General features: G+C 38.8%; 1 protein-coding gene across 3 annotated transcripts in view; it reads right to left on the reverse strand.

Moving 5' to 3' along the window:
* Positions 1-20,978, reverse strand: part of SNAP91 (synaptosome associated protein 91) — a 71,765-nt gene that overhangs the window by 36,643 nt on the left and 14,144 nt on the right. For all 3 annotated transcript variants that reach the window (XR_012041384.1, XM_072855386.1, XM_072855388.1), the window contains exons 3-11: positions 14,488-14,630; positions 13,333-13,408; positions 11,402-11,504; positions 9,347-9,440; positions 7,975-8,086; positions 6,427-6,533; positions 5,020-5,061; positions 2,255-2,338; positions 1,325-1,395 (exon numbers count right to left, since the gene is read on the reverse strand). Coding sequence is in view for 2 of the 3 variants with exons in the window: in XM_072855386.1 (XP_072711487.1) it covers positions 1,325-1,395; positions 2,255-2,338; positions 5,020-5,061; positions 6,427-6,533; positions 7,975-8,086; positions 9,347-9,440; positions 11,402-11,504; positions 13,333-13,408; positions 14,488-14,630 (832 nt within the window). In the remaining variant the exon portion in view is untranslated. The remainder of the gene's footprint in view (positions 1-1,324; positions 1,396-2,254; positions 2,339-5,019; positions 5,062-6,426; positions 6,534-7,974; positions 8,087-9,346; positions 9,441-11,401; positions 11,505-13,332; positions 13,409-14,487; positions 14,631-20,978) is intronic.

Here is a 20,978-nt window from a genome sequence, read left to right on the forward strand (position 1 = left end):
CAAAACTCATGCAAAAAGACCAAAAGCTAAGCATGACAGCTTTCTGAAGATCTCTACAATTGCATGCCCTCCCCATTTCTCAAACTTTCATGTGTCACTTTAGACAAGGAATGCAAATTGTTACTTCAAAGCTTACATGAATCTTTTAAGCTAATTGGTATCACAGGTTTATTCTGCCTTTTAAATAAGGTCTACTAAATGGAGGAAAGGCAGAGATGCATGCAAGTGTCTTGCATTAGGGCCTACAAGAGCCAGTAGGAAAGAGTTATTGGGGTAAGACATTGCCATATTATAAAATCATGCAAGAGCAGCAGAATAAGACCAATATGGAAACAGTTATCTAACATAAGTCTTTTGAGGATGTGGCAGCAAATTTTCAAAGTCTACTGTTCTTTTACAGAAAGTCAGAGTTACTCTAAAATAGTGATATTTAAAAGTATGGGAACAGTTAGTTGGAAAATCCAAGCTGAAAGTTCTCCCACATGCAAGAAAATCACATTAACACTAACCGAACAGAGCCTTAATCGTAAATTAAAATGTACGTCAGCTTATTTGTTGACTTTCATTATTATGAGGTATGAAAATACTGCTACATATTTTTTAGAGCTGCTTTGATCTAAGAGATGAAAGGAGGAGTTGAAGTTAAAATTGCACCAGTATTGAACTACCATGCATCCTACAGGTTACTTGAATTGGGTAAGTCCTAGGAGCTGTAGAACTGATTAGAAGATCTGGAGCTAAGACAGAAATGACTAAAAATAATTGAATGACTATATACAAAAGCAAGCAACAGTTTAGATACAATTTCAAGAAGATATCTATTACAAATCGTTCAAGCCATCTTAAAAAAAAACATAACCATGTCTGCATGCAAGTGATATGTAAAAATATGTACTTACCCTTCGCTAAATTGCAAGGAAAGCAACAGTAAAAGAGAAAACACAGGTTTAGCTTAATCCCTCCTAGACTTAGCCATGACAAGTATCTAGTAAGAAGATGCAAAGCCATTAGAAAACAAATCAATTTTGATGATAAAAGCCTTAGCAGCAGGGAAAAACAGTTCCTTCTAGGAGTTTTCCATAGTTAATTTTACTTCATTTTGGAAAGTGTCTAGTTGTTTGGTGTGTCATTTCCCCCCACCCCTCAGTAAGAAAAAAAAGTTACCACTAAGGTGCCTTTGTAAGGGAAAGGAAAAGCCTAGTCTTACTACAGCTTATTTTCCAGCTAAGTGACAAAAGGAGGTTGGGGGATGCAAACCTAAACATCAGCTAGTCTCACATTGTTACTGTTATGCCTTGACACATGGTACAACAAATATACCTACTTGTTGCCAGGTTTTTTTCCTTCCAGTGAGTTTAGATGTTGCTCAAGGGTCTCCATGAGACTGCTAGGAGCCTTGAAAGCAAAGAGAAAGATACACTTCTAAACACAATACATTGACCTAATGATACTTCAAAATCCAGCACCACCTTCCCTGAAGTCCACCATGTGCATGCTCAAGCTGTTATTTTATTTACACCCCTGTGAAGATAGTGGATTTCCATGCTAGAAGTATTCAGGCAAAGACAGCTTTTGAAAGATAATACAGTGTCCAAATTTTCAGAGAGAAAACATTTACCTCTACTAAACAGTGCCGGAAACCTAAATCCAGGTCGGGCTGCTGATCATGCTTTGAGTCAGTGTTAAACATTGACAACAGCACAGGCATCCACAGGGTTAATTTTAAGAGTAATAGGTTCAAGGTCATCCCTTCAGTCTTGCTTGTAGTCAGACCTCCAACCCCTCTTTCATGACCAGAGGGTTAGATTGTTTTGTTTAGACTGCAAATACTAAGTAAAAGTCCTTTCCAATGCCCCCAAAAGCAGCTACCTTTGATTCAAGACTCCCAACATCACAAAGCCTTATAGCTGTTTCTTCTCAAAATGCTAGCCAGGCACAAGTTACTGAGCCCAGCAGCTAACTCGAAATTCAGAAAGATTACTATTTTAGACATCTACAAAAACTAAGCTTTTTCCAGCCTCCCTGATCTTAGGTTTTATTTTAAGCAATCTTTTTGTGGTCAGGCGATACTCCCAGGCATGCACTTGCTGTTACAATGGTAGATAGGAAAAGTAGTTGTAAATGCAAGCGACAGTGTGCTTAGCTACTCCAGTATAGAGTTCAGACAAGTAGACTCCTACAAGATCAACAAGCAAGAAGGAAACCCTTGAGAGATACAGTAGCATATAACAGTCAAGTATTTCATCAGGGTTACCGGTTCATCAATGGTACAGTCTTTAAACAGGGAATTCTCTTTATCAGCCTCTTTCAGATCAACCACAATTCCTGACAGCAATACCTATGGTGTTTTTCATAAATAATGTCTTTAATTTCAGGGTACACATATGCATCAAAAAAGTCAGTTTGTGATGCTTGAAAACAGACTATCCGCTGCTCCCGTGTACAGTATGCTGAAAACCAGCTGGCTGGCTAAATCAGATGTTTCAGGATGCTTAGGACCTGCTAGTACCAATGCACAGCTAAATGTACTTTTAGTGTCTGCATATTAATTTTGGCATTCAAGCTGAGCAGTAAGGTAACTTAACACATGCAGAAACTTAAAATGCTCAAAAAATCCTTAAATGATGGCAGAGTTTAACTATGTCCCACGTACATACACAATGCAGAAACATCTTAACCATTGCTGCTTTTATAGGCATATTTATCCATTTTCAACTAATTTGAGCACAAGAAAGAATTTGGTTAAACACAAGTGACTTAGTTACAAGAATTCTCCAGCAGCAAGAAAAAAAAATTAGCAAAGGCTCTCATTTGCTAAAAAAAAAATTCAGACTTCTACGTATTCAAAAAGGTTATAGCATAAGATACAAGTTGTGCCTGCTTAAACATGTAAGCAGAAAGCTATGTTTCAAAAAAAAAAAAATCCCATTACCCGTTACCTCTACACACTTTAAATAGCTTTCCAATATAGTATTCACAGGTTTCTTAAAGCCAACAAGATAATACGAAACTCATCTATCAAACACAATCCATAGAGGAAGCTTCAGAAAATTTGGAGGAAAATTCAGAGGAAGCTGCAACAATTTGGAAATTAAATATTGTCTGGTATCCAACTTGCAACGCTAAACATTGCTTAATTTCCTCTAGATACTACTTCAAAATTAGACCAGTCTATCAGTCAGCATCGTGGTGGAACCTTAGATATTAGTTCCCCACTAGCTATTTGGGGTGAAACTGCCATACTTTAAGAATTGCTAATAAATAAAAATAAGCCAAGCTCTTTAGCTGCCAAGATGCCTCCTCAGCCTCCAAAACCTTGCAGCCAAACTAGAAAGTCCAAAGATGAGAGCTATCAATTTGTATTTCAGTACTGTGACCACTTGTTTGGATTTACAGAGTATGTATGCACATCAAGTGTCAACACAACCAACTTCTTGTGGAATACTACTGACTATTGCCATGGCTTGCTTTATGAATTTAGGTATACCATTGATATTATATACACTTATATATTACTTATTAGCTGAAATTCAGTTTTATTATTCACCTTTTATTTATTTCTCACTTAAATACACTGCCTAGGTCTTATACACAATCTACAGCATGTTGCAAATTAGCCTTGGCAAGTGAGTCCCAAGCAGCCTTTGGGAGAATACAGCTATGAGGGACTACTTGAGAAGACCACTGAAGTGGTCAGGCAGTTGGATCGTTGTAGATCCCTTCCTTCCAGAGGAACTATTCTATTCTATTTTAAAGCATTGGTTCATGATGTGAAAGGGACCCTAAGCAGTAACTAAGGTGCTGCTGAGCAAGTGCAGCACTGACTGATGATGCAGAACAGGGCTTGCACAGTCCCAGCAGGCAGCCTTTCCCCTAGGCTGACACAACACCAGCAGAAGCAGATAAAAGTGCTACAGAAATTTATAAAGTATATTTCATTAACTGAGCTTAAGGTGAGTCCTTCTGGTTCAAGGACTTAATTCATGACTGACTGGACTTTGCTAAAAAAGAGCCCCTGAAGTGCAGAGTTAGGTGAACATCCTACTTCAGCTATTTCAGAATTGGGTTTGGTATTCCACACGCTGCTAGAAGTCTAAGCTTTGCTCTGCTTGAAAGAGTGGCCAGACTTCATAGCCCTGTAGCATCTGAAACCCATAAAGATTAAAACTCTCCGCCTTCACATCATGTCTCGCTTTCAGAATTTTTAACTGCCTTTTTAACCAAGAGAACCACTATTCTGATGCTGATTTAAACCAAGGGGGTTTCAAAAACTACACATTCATAGGTTATGAACACTTAGGATTTACAACTGTTAAGCAGTTTGGGCTGCTCTTCTGTTCCAATTTTACTGGCATCAAAAGTGCCACAAGTGAACTCTTCAGCATGGTTCTCTTCCTCCAAGTAAATATCCTTTTCACATTAAAACACAAAACCAGGCACGCAGGCCAATTTGCAAATCATATTGAAAATGGACCAGCACAATAGAATTTAAGCAGCTACAGCATAAGTGAATTTTGATGTTAAAAGTTTTGATGCATACCGACAGACACTAAAAGTTTTGATGCATACCGACAGAGAAGTTCAGCAATCAAATCACAACTTCTGCATTTAAACTTCACGTTCCTACACCAAGACAGTAGTGCTAGTGCTGCTCTGAATTTAGTCTCAGGACCAAGACTGTGTCAGGGAGAGATTATGAAGATTATTCACACCACAATCTCTATGCAGTCTGCCGTCAAAAATGAACTTGAGCTACGAGCTGTGAAAATCTGTCCTTTAGCAAGGAAAGAGAAAAACAGTCTACCCTTCAACTATAGGTTGGAAGTCATCGTGAAAGGCGTTATTTTAGTTATATCAGTCTTCAAAAATAGTTTTGGACAGTTCTTATTTGCAAGTTGGGAGAGCTTTGAAGTGTTAGGTGGTATGACTTCCTACCAACATTTACATTCCTGGTGTGCGTCCTAATTACAGAACTTTTAGTTATTACACAGATCCAAAAAGTCTACAAGAAAAGCTTACCTGTGTAAGATCGGGGATATCGCCTTTGTCAATTCCAACTTGCTGTGAATATAAAAGAGGTAAAATATAAGTAACATTATTCTACTGCAGCAGGCACTAATTTTGACTAGAACTGTGGTATGCTCTTCAACCTATAATGTACTTTATCTTTAGAAAAAAGACTACAAAGTTAGCAAGTGCAGATGCCCATCTTTCCAGTAGCTACCTTCAACAACCTGCAGCAGGTTTTTTTGTTTTGTTTTGTTTACAAATTAAATATCCATTTTAAAAAAGCGGGGGGTGGAGGGTGTTGATTCCACCCAGGTAAAGTTCATACTCCATACTGCAAGTCAAGCAGGGCTTTCTGGTCATACACTGTTGCCTCAGAGGACAGCATTAGTGAACTGCTGAACACATACTATCCAAATACTTGACTATCCTAATGAAGTTCTCTGAAATTCAGCCAGTGAGCAAATCCTAGAAGACATCACTTAAAAAAATGCTAAAGCTCAAGTCACTTTGTTGTTCTGCCCTTCTCTCCTAGCATTTCAAATACAGCAAGATGAGGTCAAAGTCTGCAATCTTCTATTAGTTGTCCTGTTGCTTCACTATGGCTCTTCAAAGTGCCTGTTGGTTTTGCTTTTGCAGAAGAACAAGCTCCACTGCACCTAGTAATCCTGAAGTATAGTCACTATAATCCCTGTTCTGCAAAACTGACCTATAGGTGTCTGAAGTACTTCACTCCCTCAAGTTCAACACTCATATCAGACATTACATGCCATTCGGGAGTTTAGCAGGCTCCTTCATAAATCATTAAGTAAATTAGCAAAGAAACAAACTTTTTGTTCAGCTCATTACTGCTGTCCATTATAATGAAGCATGAAATGTGGAAAATGTGCATCTTGTGCCAAGGAGCCAACTACCATAAATGAGACCCCAGCAAAAGAGTTAATTAACCATGTAATATTTGTATTATCTACATAAGAGGACGATAACAAGGATCAAAACTAGGAAAATCCCACATTCCAGTTAACTTGTAGTTGGCTGCAAAGACTTAAAAAGCAGACTTATAAAATCATTATGCTTTTATTCTTAATTGCTATATCTTCCTCTAATGTTCAACCCTGTCATAGAAGCATGCATTTATTACAGCATTTCCAAGAAATATCAATACGGTCGAAGTCATGTCATCTGTTACGTTACCAGAAAAGTTGAGGCTGGCTGCACAGTAGAGACATGTGGAAGTCCTAAGCAAAGCTTAACTACTTCAGGAAGAGATGAACAAGCAGATCCAGGAACTTCTATGCTGCCTCACATTTATACACAGTGAGTCAGATGCTTAACAAGTGCAATTAATATTTTATATTGGTGCTTAAAAATTCACAAAATACTTAAGTGCCAGACTCCAGAAGACTGGAAGTCACTTACCTCTGCAACTTTAAGAAACTCTGATACTCTGGTCATTCGAGTAAGAAATCGTTTGTAGATTTCAAGAGCATCTTTACATTGTCCCTTTTTCATTTCAAAAAATTTCTCTAGAGAAATAATTTGGCAAATTTCAGTTAAGATATCTTACATTAGGTCTGCATTCATCAGCAACTCTAGTTTTCTGGAAAATCACGTTTCAAGAATATTGCATTCTATTAACATTTTTCTACTTGGACACTAATCTAACGGTGTTCCTAGTCCTTAGTAGAATTTAGAAGTTGGGCTTGCTGAGCTGTTAAAGAATTATATAGATCGGAAAATTGCACCCCAGCCAGCCGTAGCATTGTGTGTGATGTAAACCAGGTTTTTAAAGATAAAAAGTAAGTAGGTGAAGTAGCTACCACACTTAAAATTCAAAGTAATTAAGGATACTTAAACATACATTAATATGTCCTCTCCCAAGCTGTCTTCACTCCAAAGAACAGTACTTTTTCCACTTGAGTAGCTCTCTAAAGTTGGTTCATGTCCGTTATCAAGCACAACTGGCACATATTTCAACCTGAACTTACGCTTTAAGTAGCAGCACACAGAGAAATCTCAATCCAATTGTTATGCCCAACACATTTGTACCTGCTCCATAGGCTTCCCATGCCTATAGTTTCAGTCAAAACACCTGGGACTTACTTTTATGAAACCACCAGAAAGCGCTGCAACATGGATACAAAAAAATTCTGATCTTTACAGCTCAGGAGCATCTTTTTGCCTGTTCAGTCTCTGTAACCTCTCTGTTTCTTCCTGTTCTAGTTGCAGCCAGAGTTTTGGGTCAGTCACGCTGGCCAAGCAATCTCAGTTTTTAGGTGACTTTATAGACCAGCTGAAGTGCTCACAAGTTTTAATAGTTGAAGCTCATCTTCTACAGTGTCAGTTATGTTTCCTGCAGTTTATGGCAACTCCTGGTTTTAGACTCTATAACAAAGCCTTTTGCAGGGACAGCTTAAGGTGTGTTATGCTGGTGATCATGCAAAGCTGTCTGAGCTTCAGAACGTGCTCACAGCCTCCTATACGCTTTGTAGGCTGACAGTAGGTAGGGTTCTGGAGGGGATCCAGCTTTGGCAGTCATGCTTTCAGAGGGATCAGGAATGTTATTTGGGAGTATATTACTTCACATAAGGCTATCACATAGCATATACAACAGAAGAATCTGGGCATCTTAAAAACTCAATTAAATAGCAAAAGTTGCTTTGCTAACCTTGCAGGGCATATTATGGAAGCTTACACAGGACTGTACACTTCTTTAGGCACAGAAATGCTCAGCACCTTTAAGTAGACTTCTGTACAATTCTAAGGGCATATGACAATCCAGCCTCAGATGAACAGTAATGTAAGAGGTCATGGCTTAAAGTTTTCTCTCACTTCAGAATAGAACAGTCAAGAAAAATGTATTAAGTTTTAATGAAAACTAAGTAAAAAAAAAAAAAACTGAAGCAGATCTGAAACTTGTTTTTCACTTGCTCATGGTATGTGAGATACAGACACCAGGTTACTTACCTAGTAAGTTAATAACCCCATCATTGTAGCAAGCAAAAAGTTTGATAAGATCTTTAAATAGAAGCATGAATGCAGCATTTATGACACCATTTGTCAGTTCATTTGGATGAACCTACAAATAAAATACCAGTTATTTACAGCAGATTTACTGAATGCAATCAGAAGTCTTAGCTTGTACCAGGTATCTGATGCTGTTATAGAATCAAGCACTGAATACAAGCTTTCACACAAAGAAACCAAACATAGGTTTCAGTTAGCGGATCAAGGATTGCTTTCTTCACCACTCTAAAACAATCCACTACAGCAGAGGAGTATCCCCATCAACAGTAAACATCTTAGTCTTGAATCCTTCACCTATCACAGAGGTGGAAAGCAGAGATACTATTAACAAAGCTTTAATGAAACTGGACAAAAGATGTCAGTTCACAGCAGAGCTGAACAAAACCTCAGTGGTCTACTAGGTAATACAGTTGGGTTAATGATGTCAAGACCCTTTCAGTTCTCACATTAACTTGGGCAGAAAATAAGTGCTTATTTATTAAAAGATCTTTGTTTTATTAAAAAATACCTCCTCTTCCAAGACCACTACCACAATTCCTATGCCATTTAAGTAATGAAAACACATTAGCGAGATATGTATTTCTAAGGCTTTCTTCTGAAAGCTGTAGTGGGCCCTGCCTTCCATCTGGGAGTGTGTCCTTCTGCCCACCAAGAACAGAAGAACTTCAAGATGGATTCCTTCAAAGACCTCTTTGCAATGTTACACTGTACCTCCTACAACAACTGACTCCTGTTTTTATCCTTAAAGCAGATAAATAATCCCACCAACATTCATAACATTATTACATTATAAATATATTGTAGACACTTATTTCTATGAATAGTCTGGATTAAGGTTTATCCAATCCACTTTACAGCTGAAAACCAGATGAGGGTTTTGAGGAAGCCAAACAACATACATGTGATATTTTAATGGCTTTTTCTCTCCCCCCAAAAAGAAGTTGGTTGCAAAGAGACAGAAAAAAAAAGATTCTTCAGTCTCCTTGCTTTGTCCATGTCTTCCCCTCACTGGTGCAGAAGACGAAACTCCCAGCTCCGAGTCAGCATTCCTCAAGAGCCCTCATTTCCCATGCTGTTCCCCTACCCTCTCTATGAAAAAAAAAAAAAGTAGAACGTGCACATTTTGCACATATAGGAAAGGGCCATCCTTCACCTCACTCTACCGCAGTGGGATACCGAAAAGGGCATTTTTTTTTGCCCACATAATGGGATGATCAGTAAAGCATTACCTACAAGGTGAAATGTTTTAATTATAATGCAGCATTTATAAGTCACTACCCAGTGTTAATGCTGGGTCAGCTTCAATACATACATCGAATTCAAGTAGTGCATCAATTTGTTCCTGCAATATTGGCATACTCTTCAGTAGCTTTTCAGGAGCCATTGTTCTCATTACACCGTCAGCTCTGCAAGAGGGAATACAGATTAGAAGCCATGGTGTTCCCCCTCTCCCCAAACTGTTTTGTTGTCTAAATTTAAGCTTAAAGCTGCTATCGCCCATTTCAAACATCTGGAGCACTGTCCGATTCTCCTGCTTCCCACATCATCACAAGAGCTGGCATGGAAAATACTTCATCCAGCCACCCTCCCTGACAGCAGGCGAAGAAGGGTTTTGTGTTAGAGTGATGAATGCAAGAGATTGATCTCTGTATGGAAAGAAGATGCTGAGAGTTTAAATAACTTGACAAGAAATACTGTTGCAGAAGTACTTAATGCACAAAGACTACCAGTTCTCTAAGTTTGTTATGAATAACTAATGACAACACATTGCTAAGAGTACTTTTTAATGACTTGCCTTTGGTCATGGAAGAAAAAAAAAACCTCTATAGGTTGGGTTTTTTCCCCATCAAGTGCCACAATATATGCATGCCAGTTCAGTGACAATTTAAATCAGGGCCATCTTTGTTTAGCGCTTCTCTCCTCAGTATTCCTGGGTACTAATTAATTCCATTACTCCTTCATAGCACTTCCACTGACTTCGGCCTGCCTTATCAGTCTGGAACCATTACTCCAACAGGATCACACAGCAGTCATGGATGTGTAGCATTCCTTAATTGCTGCCCATAGTCTTATAGCAGTCTTCATGCATGCCTGTTTTGATCTCTGAATATCACAAGCTTGCACAACCACCATTATGTATTGCCCCATTCTGGCCACTGACAGGTATAGCATCTCCTCTCAGGGAACACATACCACCATTTTTACTTATTTTATGCTATACTGAGGCAGCACCTTGTTTTGAGCCCCAGAAATAACACACATAGAAAGCCTTTCCAGGAACACATAGTAAGGCAGGAATAGAAGGATTCCCAGCAACTCAAACTTATGTTTATTTAATGGGAAGTGTTTGAAGGCACTAGGTGACAAAAGGAACTTAAGATACTAGCACCACAGCAACCTGCTGGATCAAAGCCTGCCTGAAATATCAATCCAACTAGCTACTAGTCTTCATGTCAAAAACTTCTTAATGATTCATATTCCAGATAGGTTCAAGAGATAACTACTTTGCTCCCCACTGCAGGAACGGCATCCAGGTACACGACAGTTTGAGAAGCAGGAGAGGAAAGCCTGGCCGCGATGCCTGCATTAACAGCTCAGAATCCCAAGCTGCAGAATACACCAGAACTGCCAGAATGATCCTGTATGCAACTCATGATTAGCAGGAGCACCTTTTGCATGCAGTCAATTAAGCTGCACCTTCAGTGGGTGTTAAGCCATTTGCTGTGTTGTCTGTGCTTCAAGAGAGAACCTAGAGCCATTAAAGTCCCAGTTAGAGGAGTCAGAAACAAAAAAAAACCTGTTCTGATAAATACCAACATACTACTTTGGGCTGGGTTAACTTTTTTTTAAACACAGTCCTTGTGGGAAATAAAACCAGTAGTTTACAACCTTATTCTGTTCAGTCTATAACTGTTTGTTATGTTGCCTGCTATGAACTTCAGGTGTTCACTTCAGTTTTCCTTTGTAATCAGTCATCTTTCTTATAGAAAGGGTCTGGAGAGTAATGAAACATCCTAAATATAATTTCAGAGCATTTCCTTCTCCAAATCCTAAACACAGTCTCGCTGTAGCACAATTTAATAAGAGTCAGATTTAACGCCTAGCACTAAAAGCTCCCAGTTCTGCAAGTCATCTTACTTTATTTGTAAGTATTTGCCTTACTACCCACAGTCTTTCCTCTCCTTCTTGTGCAATTTTTAACCCACTACAAGTACTTAAGAAATGCAAGCATTTTGGTGTTTCATTGTGGCTAAACAAAAAACATAAGAACTAACTCTTTGAGACACTAAAATTAAGCGTAATGCCATAAACAAGATTTTCACGGATCAGGCAACCCTATCAGTTTACATATCTAAACTTTGCTTACCCTTTCTTCACTCTTGCAAAGTCAAATGCCATTTGTCTGTAGGAAAACGCTTTTTCATTCAAGTATCTACTATAACGCCTTATAAAGGTGGACATGTCATAACCTGCAAAAACAGTTACAAGTTTTACATTTAAATTTCATGCTTGTTTGGAGGTTCTTTAGTAAATGATAATACACAGTCAATAGGCCCTAAGGTTATATGATCTCTGTTGCACTAGACAACCACACATACAGAACAGGCATCACAAGACATCTTCCAGCTTCTGAACAAAAAGTGGTAGTGCTGCACCAAAACAATCTACCACTGTCCTCCGCTTCGCTGTTGAATCTGTTATTCATCCAAAGCACCAGTGGCATGGTTCCTGGGGAAACCTGCTAGTGGCTCCTACGCAGCTATGTGGTAACATTATTTCATGTGAAATTAGTTACCCCTCTATTAATAGGGAAAAATGCCAATTTAACAAAAAGTTTATACTTAACTGGTATGTGACTTCCAGGATGAAGATCAATTTAAACTCAAACACTCCCACTATTTTACATATGTACGTCCCTCCACTCTGACATCTACCTTCAAAATTCCCCTGATTAGGTTTACCAGAACAAAGAAATTACGATGGCATTCACAGAGATTAGTGCCTTCTTTGAACCATTATACCAGAGATCTTCAAGGCACGTGATATTGTACAAGCAGCCTCAAACTTCAGTGACCTTCAAGCCTGTAAGACTTCTGAACAGTTAGTATTACAGTCTATCCTTCAGGCATTTCTTTCAAAGTCTCTTCCTCCAAGCTACAGAAATGTGTGCAGAAGGCAACTCATCCTCCTCTTCAGTACAAGTCCCTTTTTGCTACCTTTGTTAAAATCCACACCCCTTGACTTAGTCATTGACTGTATTTTCCCTTAGTATCTCTCAACATTAAGTATCTCTGCCAACTCAGGCTTAACACTACCGACTCTGATGCCTCATTATCTATGACACACTATTGTATTATCTACGAAATGGCAATTTATGTTTAAGGAAAGTGGCAAAGAACACAAAAGCATGCATTTAACAGAATTCATTGTTGCCAAACACCAGTATCTTTGACCATGCATAGCATGCTTTGCTTAGACAAACACAGTTTTAATATTTGTTTGCCTTTGTTCCTGCCCTGTGTTACCACTTCTAAAAGATGCTCAAGTCTTTTTGGTGTCACATGTCTCCATTAACAGATGGAGTAACATGGCATTGCTTCGATCTTGCCCGTTACTGTAGCATTCCTGCATTCTGCATACAGTCTACAAATATTCTCTGACAGCTGCCAAATTATGAGTTTCCTCTCTTCTCTACTAGAGCTACCATGAAACAAGCTTTTTCTCTGTTAAGGGAAGCAACAGGAAAATTCACTAATAATTCCAGAGTCAAAGTAGAAAAGCAGACATTATAACCTTTAGAGAGAACAACAACTTAATTTTTGCCTAGACCTTCTAAATTCACTACGCAAATCAAAACCAGCTAGTTCTTTTGGTGCCTTCCCCCTTGCTTCCCCAAATTAAACATTTATATAGGCAATTCCTAAAAAGTGCAGTGTCTCCAAGCAACCAAATTACCATTCAATACTGAGTAAAAACCTAAAAAAACAAATGGAAAGTTATCTATTTCATCCTTAATTCCCATAACAGTTAAGGAGATAGCTGACCAGGCCCTGATTTCAACCAGCACTTTAAGGGAGTTGTACAGTTTCACCTCTTGAGTAAAAATTTTGCAGGAACTGAGAAACATTGTTCTGAAGTTGTCCAGCCGTTGACTTGAGCTCCTGTATTCATTAAGTACTTATAAAAAGGCTTCAGTAGCACATTTTTATATTATTTGCATCTTATGAATGAAGGAGCAAATTAACAATAGTATCTTATTTGGAATCTTGTTAAGATTATAGACATGAGTAGGCTTACCATGAGATCCACTTTTGTCCAGAAAATTGCTGAGATTGAACAATGTGTTTCTAGATGCCAGGTACTGAATAAATCTCTGCAACACAAAGTTATTTTCTTATCACAGGTTGCATCTGAAGGCTTTGTACCTCCTAGCAGGAAGATTACCAGTCTAGCTCCAGCATATACACATGAAAACCCAGATTTTTGTCTTAGCCTGCAATACGTTCCTCAAAACCTTTTTCATCCATTCAGATTAATTATGTTTAGCCTGAATCTCTACTATATATCCTACTGCATACATAAAAATAGATTCTGTGCAAATACAAACCAGACTGTGGAAGGAGCAGTAAAAATGGTTAATTCTCAAAGAGATTTGAGGAAGCACAAGATTTATCTGCTTGCAAAGCAGCATATCCAGGCTAGTCCGAGACTTTTCTAGCAGCCCTCAGTTTCAGCCAAGCCAAGGGCTTTTTTTAATAGCAGGCAGGCCCCACGTCAAGTACAGGGACTAACAGACTGAAACAGTTACAGAAAGCAAATCAGAATATTGGCCAAAACTTGGAATGGAAAAATAGGAGAGGAGTAAAAGTTTACTCTGCGACAGTGGAGAAGTTCATTGCATGAAAACACTTTATATACAGCCAGGGAGGAATTGTTTCAGTCATACTAAAGCTCTTTAAGTATGCTTTTTGTTTTTACACAGACATACCAGTCTATACAGGTCAATAAAAAGCAAGGGCAAGGAAAACACAATCCAAAAACCTATCAAGTTGAATTTACAGCTCTAGGAAGATTTTAACGCTCATGCAGAGAGGGCAGCTATTTGGATGGCAGTACACATGTGCCAGAATATCAACTTTGACTCTAGTCAAAAAGTCTCTGGTAGTCTTTAATCCTGCATAGCTCTGTTTTCAGATAGTGCATAAATTATCAACATCCTGGAACAGGCTGCTGCTTGATCTTATGCTACAATTTTGTAACTGAAGAGACAGATAATCAGCATGCCTCCAACTATGTTGTTAAAGGGAAGTTTGCTCCTCATCAAGAATCATTCTTGCCCTTTGTTCTTTGGTCCTTACTGGTTCAGAAGAGATGCCTTTGCACTACTAATGTTTTTGGCTTGGAGTCTGCTCCGTGCCAATGTGGTCTCAAGAGAAAGCTGATTACACTTACCTCATTGCCATGAACCATTAGATGATGTGTGGTAACTAAGGCTTTGAATACGACCACCCAGCTACTATTTGTTGCTCGCTCAAAAAGTGTATCAGCCATCTGAGGAATATTCACGTTTGTTTCATTAGTTGCTTGGATCAAGTCTGTAAAAGAGAAAAGCAAGGTGTTAGGTGCCAAAAATAAGATTTAAAAGTTTGCAGCATGGCCAAGCCCACCAGGCTTCAGGCCATGGTTGTGACAAACAGCAAGTTCAGTGCTTATGTTCTACATTTAAAAAAAAAAAAACCAAAACAAAAAACTTCCAAAAAACTGAGATTATATTAGTACATCTTGACAGCAACACTGGTCTGACTCTTTTGTCCAACAGTGCTAGCTTTCCAACAATTCTGTCCTGAGCCTTGTCCCAACCTTTCTCCATCTTCATCCCAGATGAAGTTCGGGTGCACAATATCACATGACTTTACTACTTGTGGGTTTTCAAGTTAATTGTGGCAGTTCACTACCTCTGGGTTAGATGAGTAAGTATTACTGAATTCTTCACTTACAGGTAATACATCAAGCACACTGAACCCAGTCACATGAGCAAAAAGAGGTATCACCAGAAACAGATACTCTAGTCATCTCAGATGTTAGAGTTTCATCAGCAAGCTACAGCACACCTCCTAGAGTCTCTACAGACCTAGACAGCAGAAGAGTGCATTCGGGCATTCATTAAGACCTCTTCAACAGTAGGAAAGAAGGCAAGGATAGACATTAGTTTATACTGAAAAGTAAGTCTTCTGCAAGCAACTGCACCTTACATAGAAGAAATAAGACATTCGACTGTCTTGGGGAACAAGAATAAAATATAGCTTTGTGTCCTGTACATTAGGAAGGTGTAGACTTGCACAGGAGAGTACATGAAATTAAGATAAGTACTTAAATCATAAACAGTAGGGCAGTAAGCTTTCCACTAGCATCTCTGTCACGCATCTACTGACAGGATCTTTGATGTACTATATCACCTATTACCTACAGATTCTTGCTAGGCAGCCAGCAATGACCTTCTACAAGCTATTACCTAGTTTTTTAGACACAGTTGGAAACCGCATACTGCAACTGCATGATCAAACCCCATGTGATGCCAGACACGGCCCTGGCAAGACTTCAGAAGAAGACTTCATGCAACACAAAGAGCACAGAATACAGACCTAATTGTAGGGTTGAGGCTTAAAGTTTGAAGACCTAAGTAGAAAAAGTTAAAAATTAAAAAGTTTAACTACTAGACTAAGCATTATCTGTGTTACTAATGAAAATACTCATCTTTTACTTTCCCTGAGATGACAGTAACCATTGTTAATGATTTTCCACATATTTCTTCTTCCTCCTCCTTGACTAGAAATGTTCATCCAACTATTCAAGCCATTCACTGATGACAGATATTCTACCCTAGAAGCAGACAGGCTATTCTTTGGCTGATCCTTGCACACCTAAACTATGTGAGTCTTCCGTAAACACTCTACAGGAGTTCAGTTCACCTGGGCAGCGGGGTCACTACTTTACAGACTTGCTTTCCCTCCCCAACACAACCCCATACAATGGAGGGCATTAATGCTGCTAAGAGCAGAAAGCCAAGGTTCAGACTGCTGCGAAACTACTGATTCTGCCTCCGCAGGGCAGGAAAAGTCCAGAGGACAGGTCTGTCTAAACAGACTGATGAGTCACATCAGCTATTGAGAACCACCTGGTGTGTTCAGAAACCCACACTGCTGTACCAGAAGTGTTCAGACATTTAGTTAATTTTTTTTTTTTTTAATTCATGGCAAGTGATTTTTATGGGGTTTTTTTTACTTCTATTAAACAGTCTCCTTTAAGATACAAGAAATCTATAGCTCAGAGTCAGAAGCCCGTGAAAACTGCAGTGCTTGTGTTTAAAATTGTGTTTTGTATGGGCACAAAAGCTGCAAGTTGTCTTCCATTTCAGGTCAGTGGTTTGATTTTCTGTAATGAGACAGAAGACAAAAATTATGTGATCTGTTCACCAAGTTTGATTTTAAAATGTTTGTTGTCAGGGTGGTTTTTGTTTTGGTTGTGGGTGTTGGTTTGTTTTGGGGTTTTTTTTGCAGAACACCTTCTGAAATGTAACATTAACTTCTATAATCTCAGTAATACTACCCTTGAAGGAGGCAGTTCTGCAGACAAAGTATTACAGTAGTAAAGCCACACTATTGAATGACAGCAGTTCAAGCTCACAGAGCTCCAACAATTCTCCTTGATCTTGTTGTACAAATAGGCCAATAATCTTTTATTCTGTACTGCTGATTAATGCATTATAGAAGACAGTAGTTTGTAAAAGCCTAGAAGTCACAAGTGGCTTGCTCACCGTTTACTCCATTCAGAGGTTTTACTGCAGATGACAGCATTTGCCCTTAGTATAAGGAAACACGCATCAAATTTGCAAGCTTTCAGTCCTAGATTTCAGTATGTAGCTCACTATGGAAGAGGGGTGCTACAAATTGTGTATTCCATTGGTGGATGTTAGATAATGAAACCTCAGAGGAGTCTACCCACAGTAATGCTGGCAAAGGAGGCTACAAGGCACTACTCCTATACACTACTGCAGTACTCCTCCTTAAGTCACTCAGTCATTTCTGCCTCCTCTCCAAACTGCTGGAGGGTACAGCATCTCAGTCTGCAGCTCTGAATGTTTTAGGACATGAGTAATTATAGTGTGCTGAGTAGAGAGGTATGATTATACTTAAGCCTACTACTTTCAGTGCACAGAAAAGAATTAAACCACACATGAAGATTTTACTCATCATCTGAGGGGGAAGAAAAAAAAAAGGAGATGGGGTTTAATTCTTGCAGAGCTGTTTCCCATTAAGTCACCCCACAAAGTTAAGGAATTCAAGCTTCCTGGGTTTCTTTCCCCAATACCATAGAGTCTCAGCTTAATCAGCAGTCGTCAGCATCTGGAGCAACTCAGAAGCATAACTAACTTTAACAAACTCTGAGCAGCAGAGTTTGGTGGCTAAGCTGAATTTTAAAATAAGACTTGGAAAAATTAATTTGCCTTCAGTGTGGTAGGGAAGAATAGGTACAAGGAAAAAGAAAATGCATACAAGAAAAAAGAAAATCTAGAAACATTTTCAAAAGATTCAGATATTTACTGGGACAGAAACTTAGTTTTCAAAAAGAGACAAAGAAGTTCAGAGTCTTCCAAGCAAGTCACAGGTGGACTTGTTAATATGAAACAGATCATATTAAGAAGTACCAGCTGAAGCACAGCCCATCAGAAGCCATATGAAGCAATCTTACAAGGTGATTCTGTTTGGGGTACACAGAAGTAGTACAAACAAGGATTAAAGGTACCTTCCGGATGAAGTTTCTGCTGCTGCAGGCATCCATGTCCAGTACACTGACAGCTAATCCCCAAACCCAAAGACTGAGCTCAAATACAAATTCCAAGCAAAGTAAGAAACTGGGAATGGTACAGCAATAGCAGCCAGTGCTTTCATCGTGACTTTCACACAAGTGGAGAAGTTGGAGAATGAAGACCTATACCCTTCATTTGAATCTGTTTTACTGTGCGACTGAATTATAATTGCCAAATCACAGTACATGATTTCTCCTATTTCCTCTCTTCACATCTTGCTAGCTTCTATTTTGAACACTCCTTCAGTCTAGAGATCCTTGTTTAAATTATACATTTAATTTGGACTTGAATATACTTTTTCTAGTTAAGTTTTCAGATGCAAAACCTATGCATATAGAATGAATAAATGGTTGTCAGTTCTTTGACACCATAACTTAAATCTAAACACCAGCTTTTAGAATCTTTGACTAGCCAATTTTTTGATTCAGCCTTAAGACATCTGCAACTTATTCACGGGAGAGAAGCAATGCTAGAGTATGATTAACACCTTCATTAATAAAAAGACAAACCTGCCAAACTGAGGAAGATTGATAGAGGGTTCAATGAGGAAGACCAAAGTAAGTTAAGATACCTTAGCTCTTCATGACCTTTTAAAGAAACTATTAAAAGATGTAACTAATTTTGGTGTTTCTTTGTTAAGCTCATAAGGTAAAAAAGAGAACAGTGAGAAAGTTTCACTGTCTTCAGAATTTCAGACTTCCTCAGGCTCATTAAAAACTACTTCCTGATTTTGAGATTTTTAATTTTTTTTTTAATGAGAGAGATTCTACAACACTTTAAAGAATCTATCTTATTCCTATACCTTTTCAGATTGTATTCTGGATCGGGGCAGGTTTTTTTCTAGTTTGGTTTTGTTGGGGTTTTTTTACTCAATGGTTTAATAGACAGATCTGGGATTCCCCAGCTCAAAGTTAATTATTCACAATTTACATTTCAGTATGCAGAGAAACAGCAGCAGAGCACAAGACCTCTCTGTTCAGAGGGATATTGGTGCCAACTTAAGAGCAGCTGTCATTCCAGGTTGAATTAACAGGCGAGCTGCCTCAGCATCTGAGCTGTGTCATATATTCAGTTCCTAAACTTTGCCAAATCTCTCTGAGAGCAACCCCCTTACAGACCTTCCTTACTATTACGCTGAACACTACAATAATCTTCACAAGTTATTTTTCTGGCTTGTAAGAATTTAAATAACGCCTTGCACCTACAGAAAAGGAAATGAAGGATTGTTCCAAATCCAGGCTAGTCAAGAACAGAAAGAAGTGGCTTAAAGTAAGAGTTTAAAACCCTCAACCAAACAAGTTAAATAGGCATTAGCAGAAGTCCTCCCTTGCAAGACACAGAACTGTATCAGGAAGCTACTACATCGTTGTGCTAACCAATGCAAGAGTTGAACTTCCAGGTCTACAGAAGACTGACCACAAAACAGTACTGGAAAGCAGAACAAAGTTATCGGTTTCTGCTTCTATAATAATTGCTCATGAGAACACTAGATGATTTTAATGTTGTTGGCTTTGACTATCAAGCAATTCCACAAATGAGAGTAGGGAATTTATCTGTGGGGTTAAAGTTTACCATCTACTTTTTTCACCCCTGCTTGCCCCGCCTCATACCATACAAACATGCATCATAACCTGGCTTGTAATAATCTCCCCAAGCAGAACAGCAATTCATGCTGTCTCCTCCTTCCTCCCCAAAAGTCTACCTCAAGAGTTACTACATCTCACCTTGACCCCAGCAAGCCTACCCTTTATCAAAGTCCAGCATCTTCCAGATATTGCCTATGCCAACTCAACCAACCTAAACACAATCTTCCACAGAGCACATGCTCTCCAGGTACTATAAAGACTTTCCCAGTAATGCAGCCATAGTCCTTGTGACCACAGATAACTAGGGGAACTGCTACCTCCTCTCTCCAGCCTTCTTGACAGACCTCCTTCTTCCCAAACATATCTCAGACTCTTGTGAGGACAAATATTTGCTGCAGATCCTGAAGTTTGAGAGGTCACGGCAGGTAGTCTTTGAACCACACAACTGCATCCTACACCAAGACAACCTTTTATATACAATTTCTTCCTCTCTGCCTACTTGTAGGCATACTCATACTACCCATAGTATTAAGTGTTTTGCAGAAGAGAAAAAGAGTTTCTTCTTCCCTAGCAATCACAGGAAGAGTTTGCAGAGAGACAGGACAGACGACCGAGTACCAACAAATTTCTCTTGGAGCTTCCTTCAGTCTCTCAAACTGAGAGTTTAATTAGCCTTAGAATCACCTTATCACACTACTCCTTTGTAAATACAACAGTGCACCACTTCCTATATCACCAAATACCTGTTTTGAAAACAAAGCTAAAAAATCTACTGCCCATATACATTGCTGGATTTTATTCCAGTGCACTTTCACATGGTCTGCACCCCTCCTTCCCCACCATTATCAAGGCAAGATATTTGGCTTTAAGTCATCTACAAAAACCACCCCAGCTCATTAGCGGTATTAAACCAGTTACACTGGATTTGTGTCCCTTTCAGTCCTTAATGATTTATACATACAGCTTTTCCTCCTGACAGGTTCAGGTGCAGCTCTCTTGGAGAGGGGAAAATAAAAGCCAACTGTCAGGTAGCCTTCTACTGGATCTGAAAGGGTGCAACTAAGGCAGCTGTTTCCCTAAGTACTAATAATGGGGAAAAGGTGTGATTATAATGTGTTAAAAAAAATTCTTGCCATAAGCAACTCCTTCAAGTTCCATGAACTATGAATACTTTCTACTTAAAACAAAAGTTCCCACAAACTTATAGCTCCACTGACTCTGGGAAAGAATAATGTGCATTACCTTTAGTGTTTACATTTGAGTTTTCTCCTTGAGGGTAATACAACTGAAAGATGACATTCAGGCCAGCTGCAAAAGCTCAAGTTTAAGCAGCAGTCATTAGGGTTTTAAGTATGGTCTTTAAGACTGCTAATTAATTAGTGATTAACATATTTTATGGACAAAGTCTGAGACCTTACTGACACCCGTGATCCAACTATTCAGAAGAATAAAAGCTTCAATTAATTTTACTCAGGAATTAAATATCTGGA

The sequence above is a fragment of the Ciconia boyciana genome, chromosome 3, assembly GCF_034638445.1.
Source record: "Ciconia boyciana chromosome 3, ASM3463844v1, whole genome shotgun sequence".
Classification (NCBI taxonomy): domain Eukaryota; kingdom Metazoa; phylum Chordata; class Aves; order Ciconiiformes; family Ciconiidae; genus Ciconia; species Ciconia boyciana.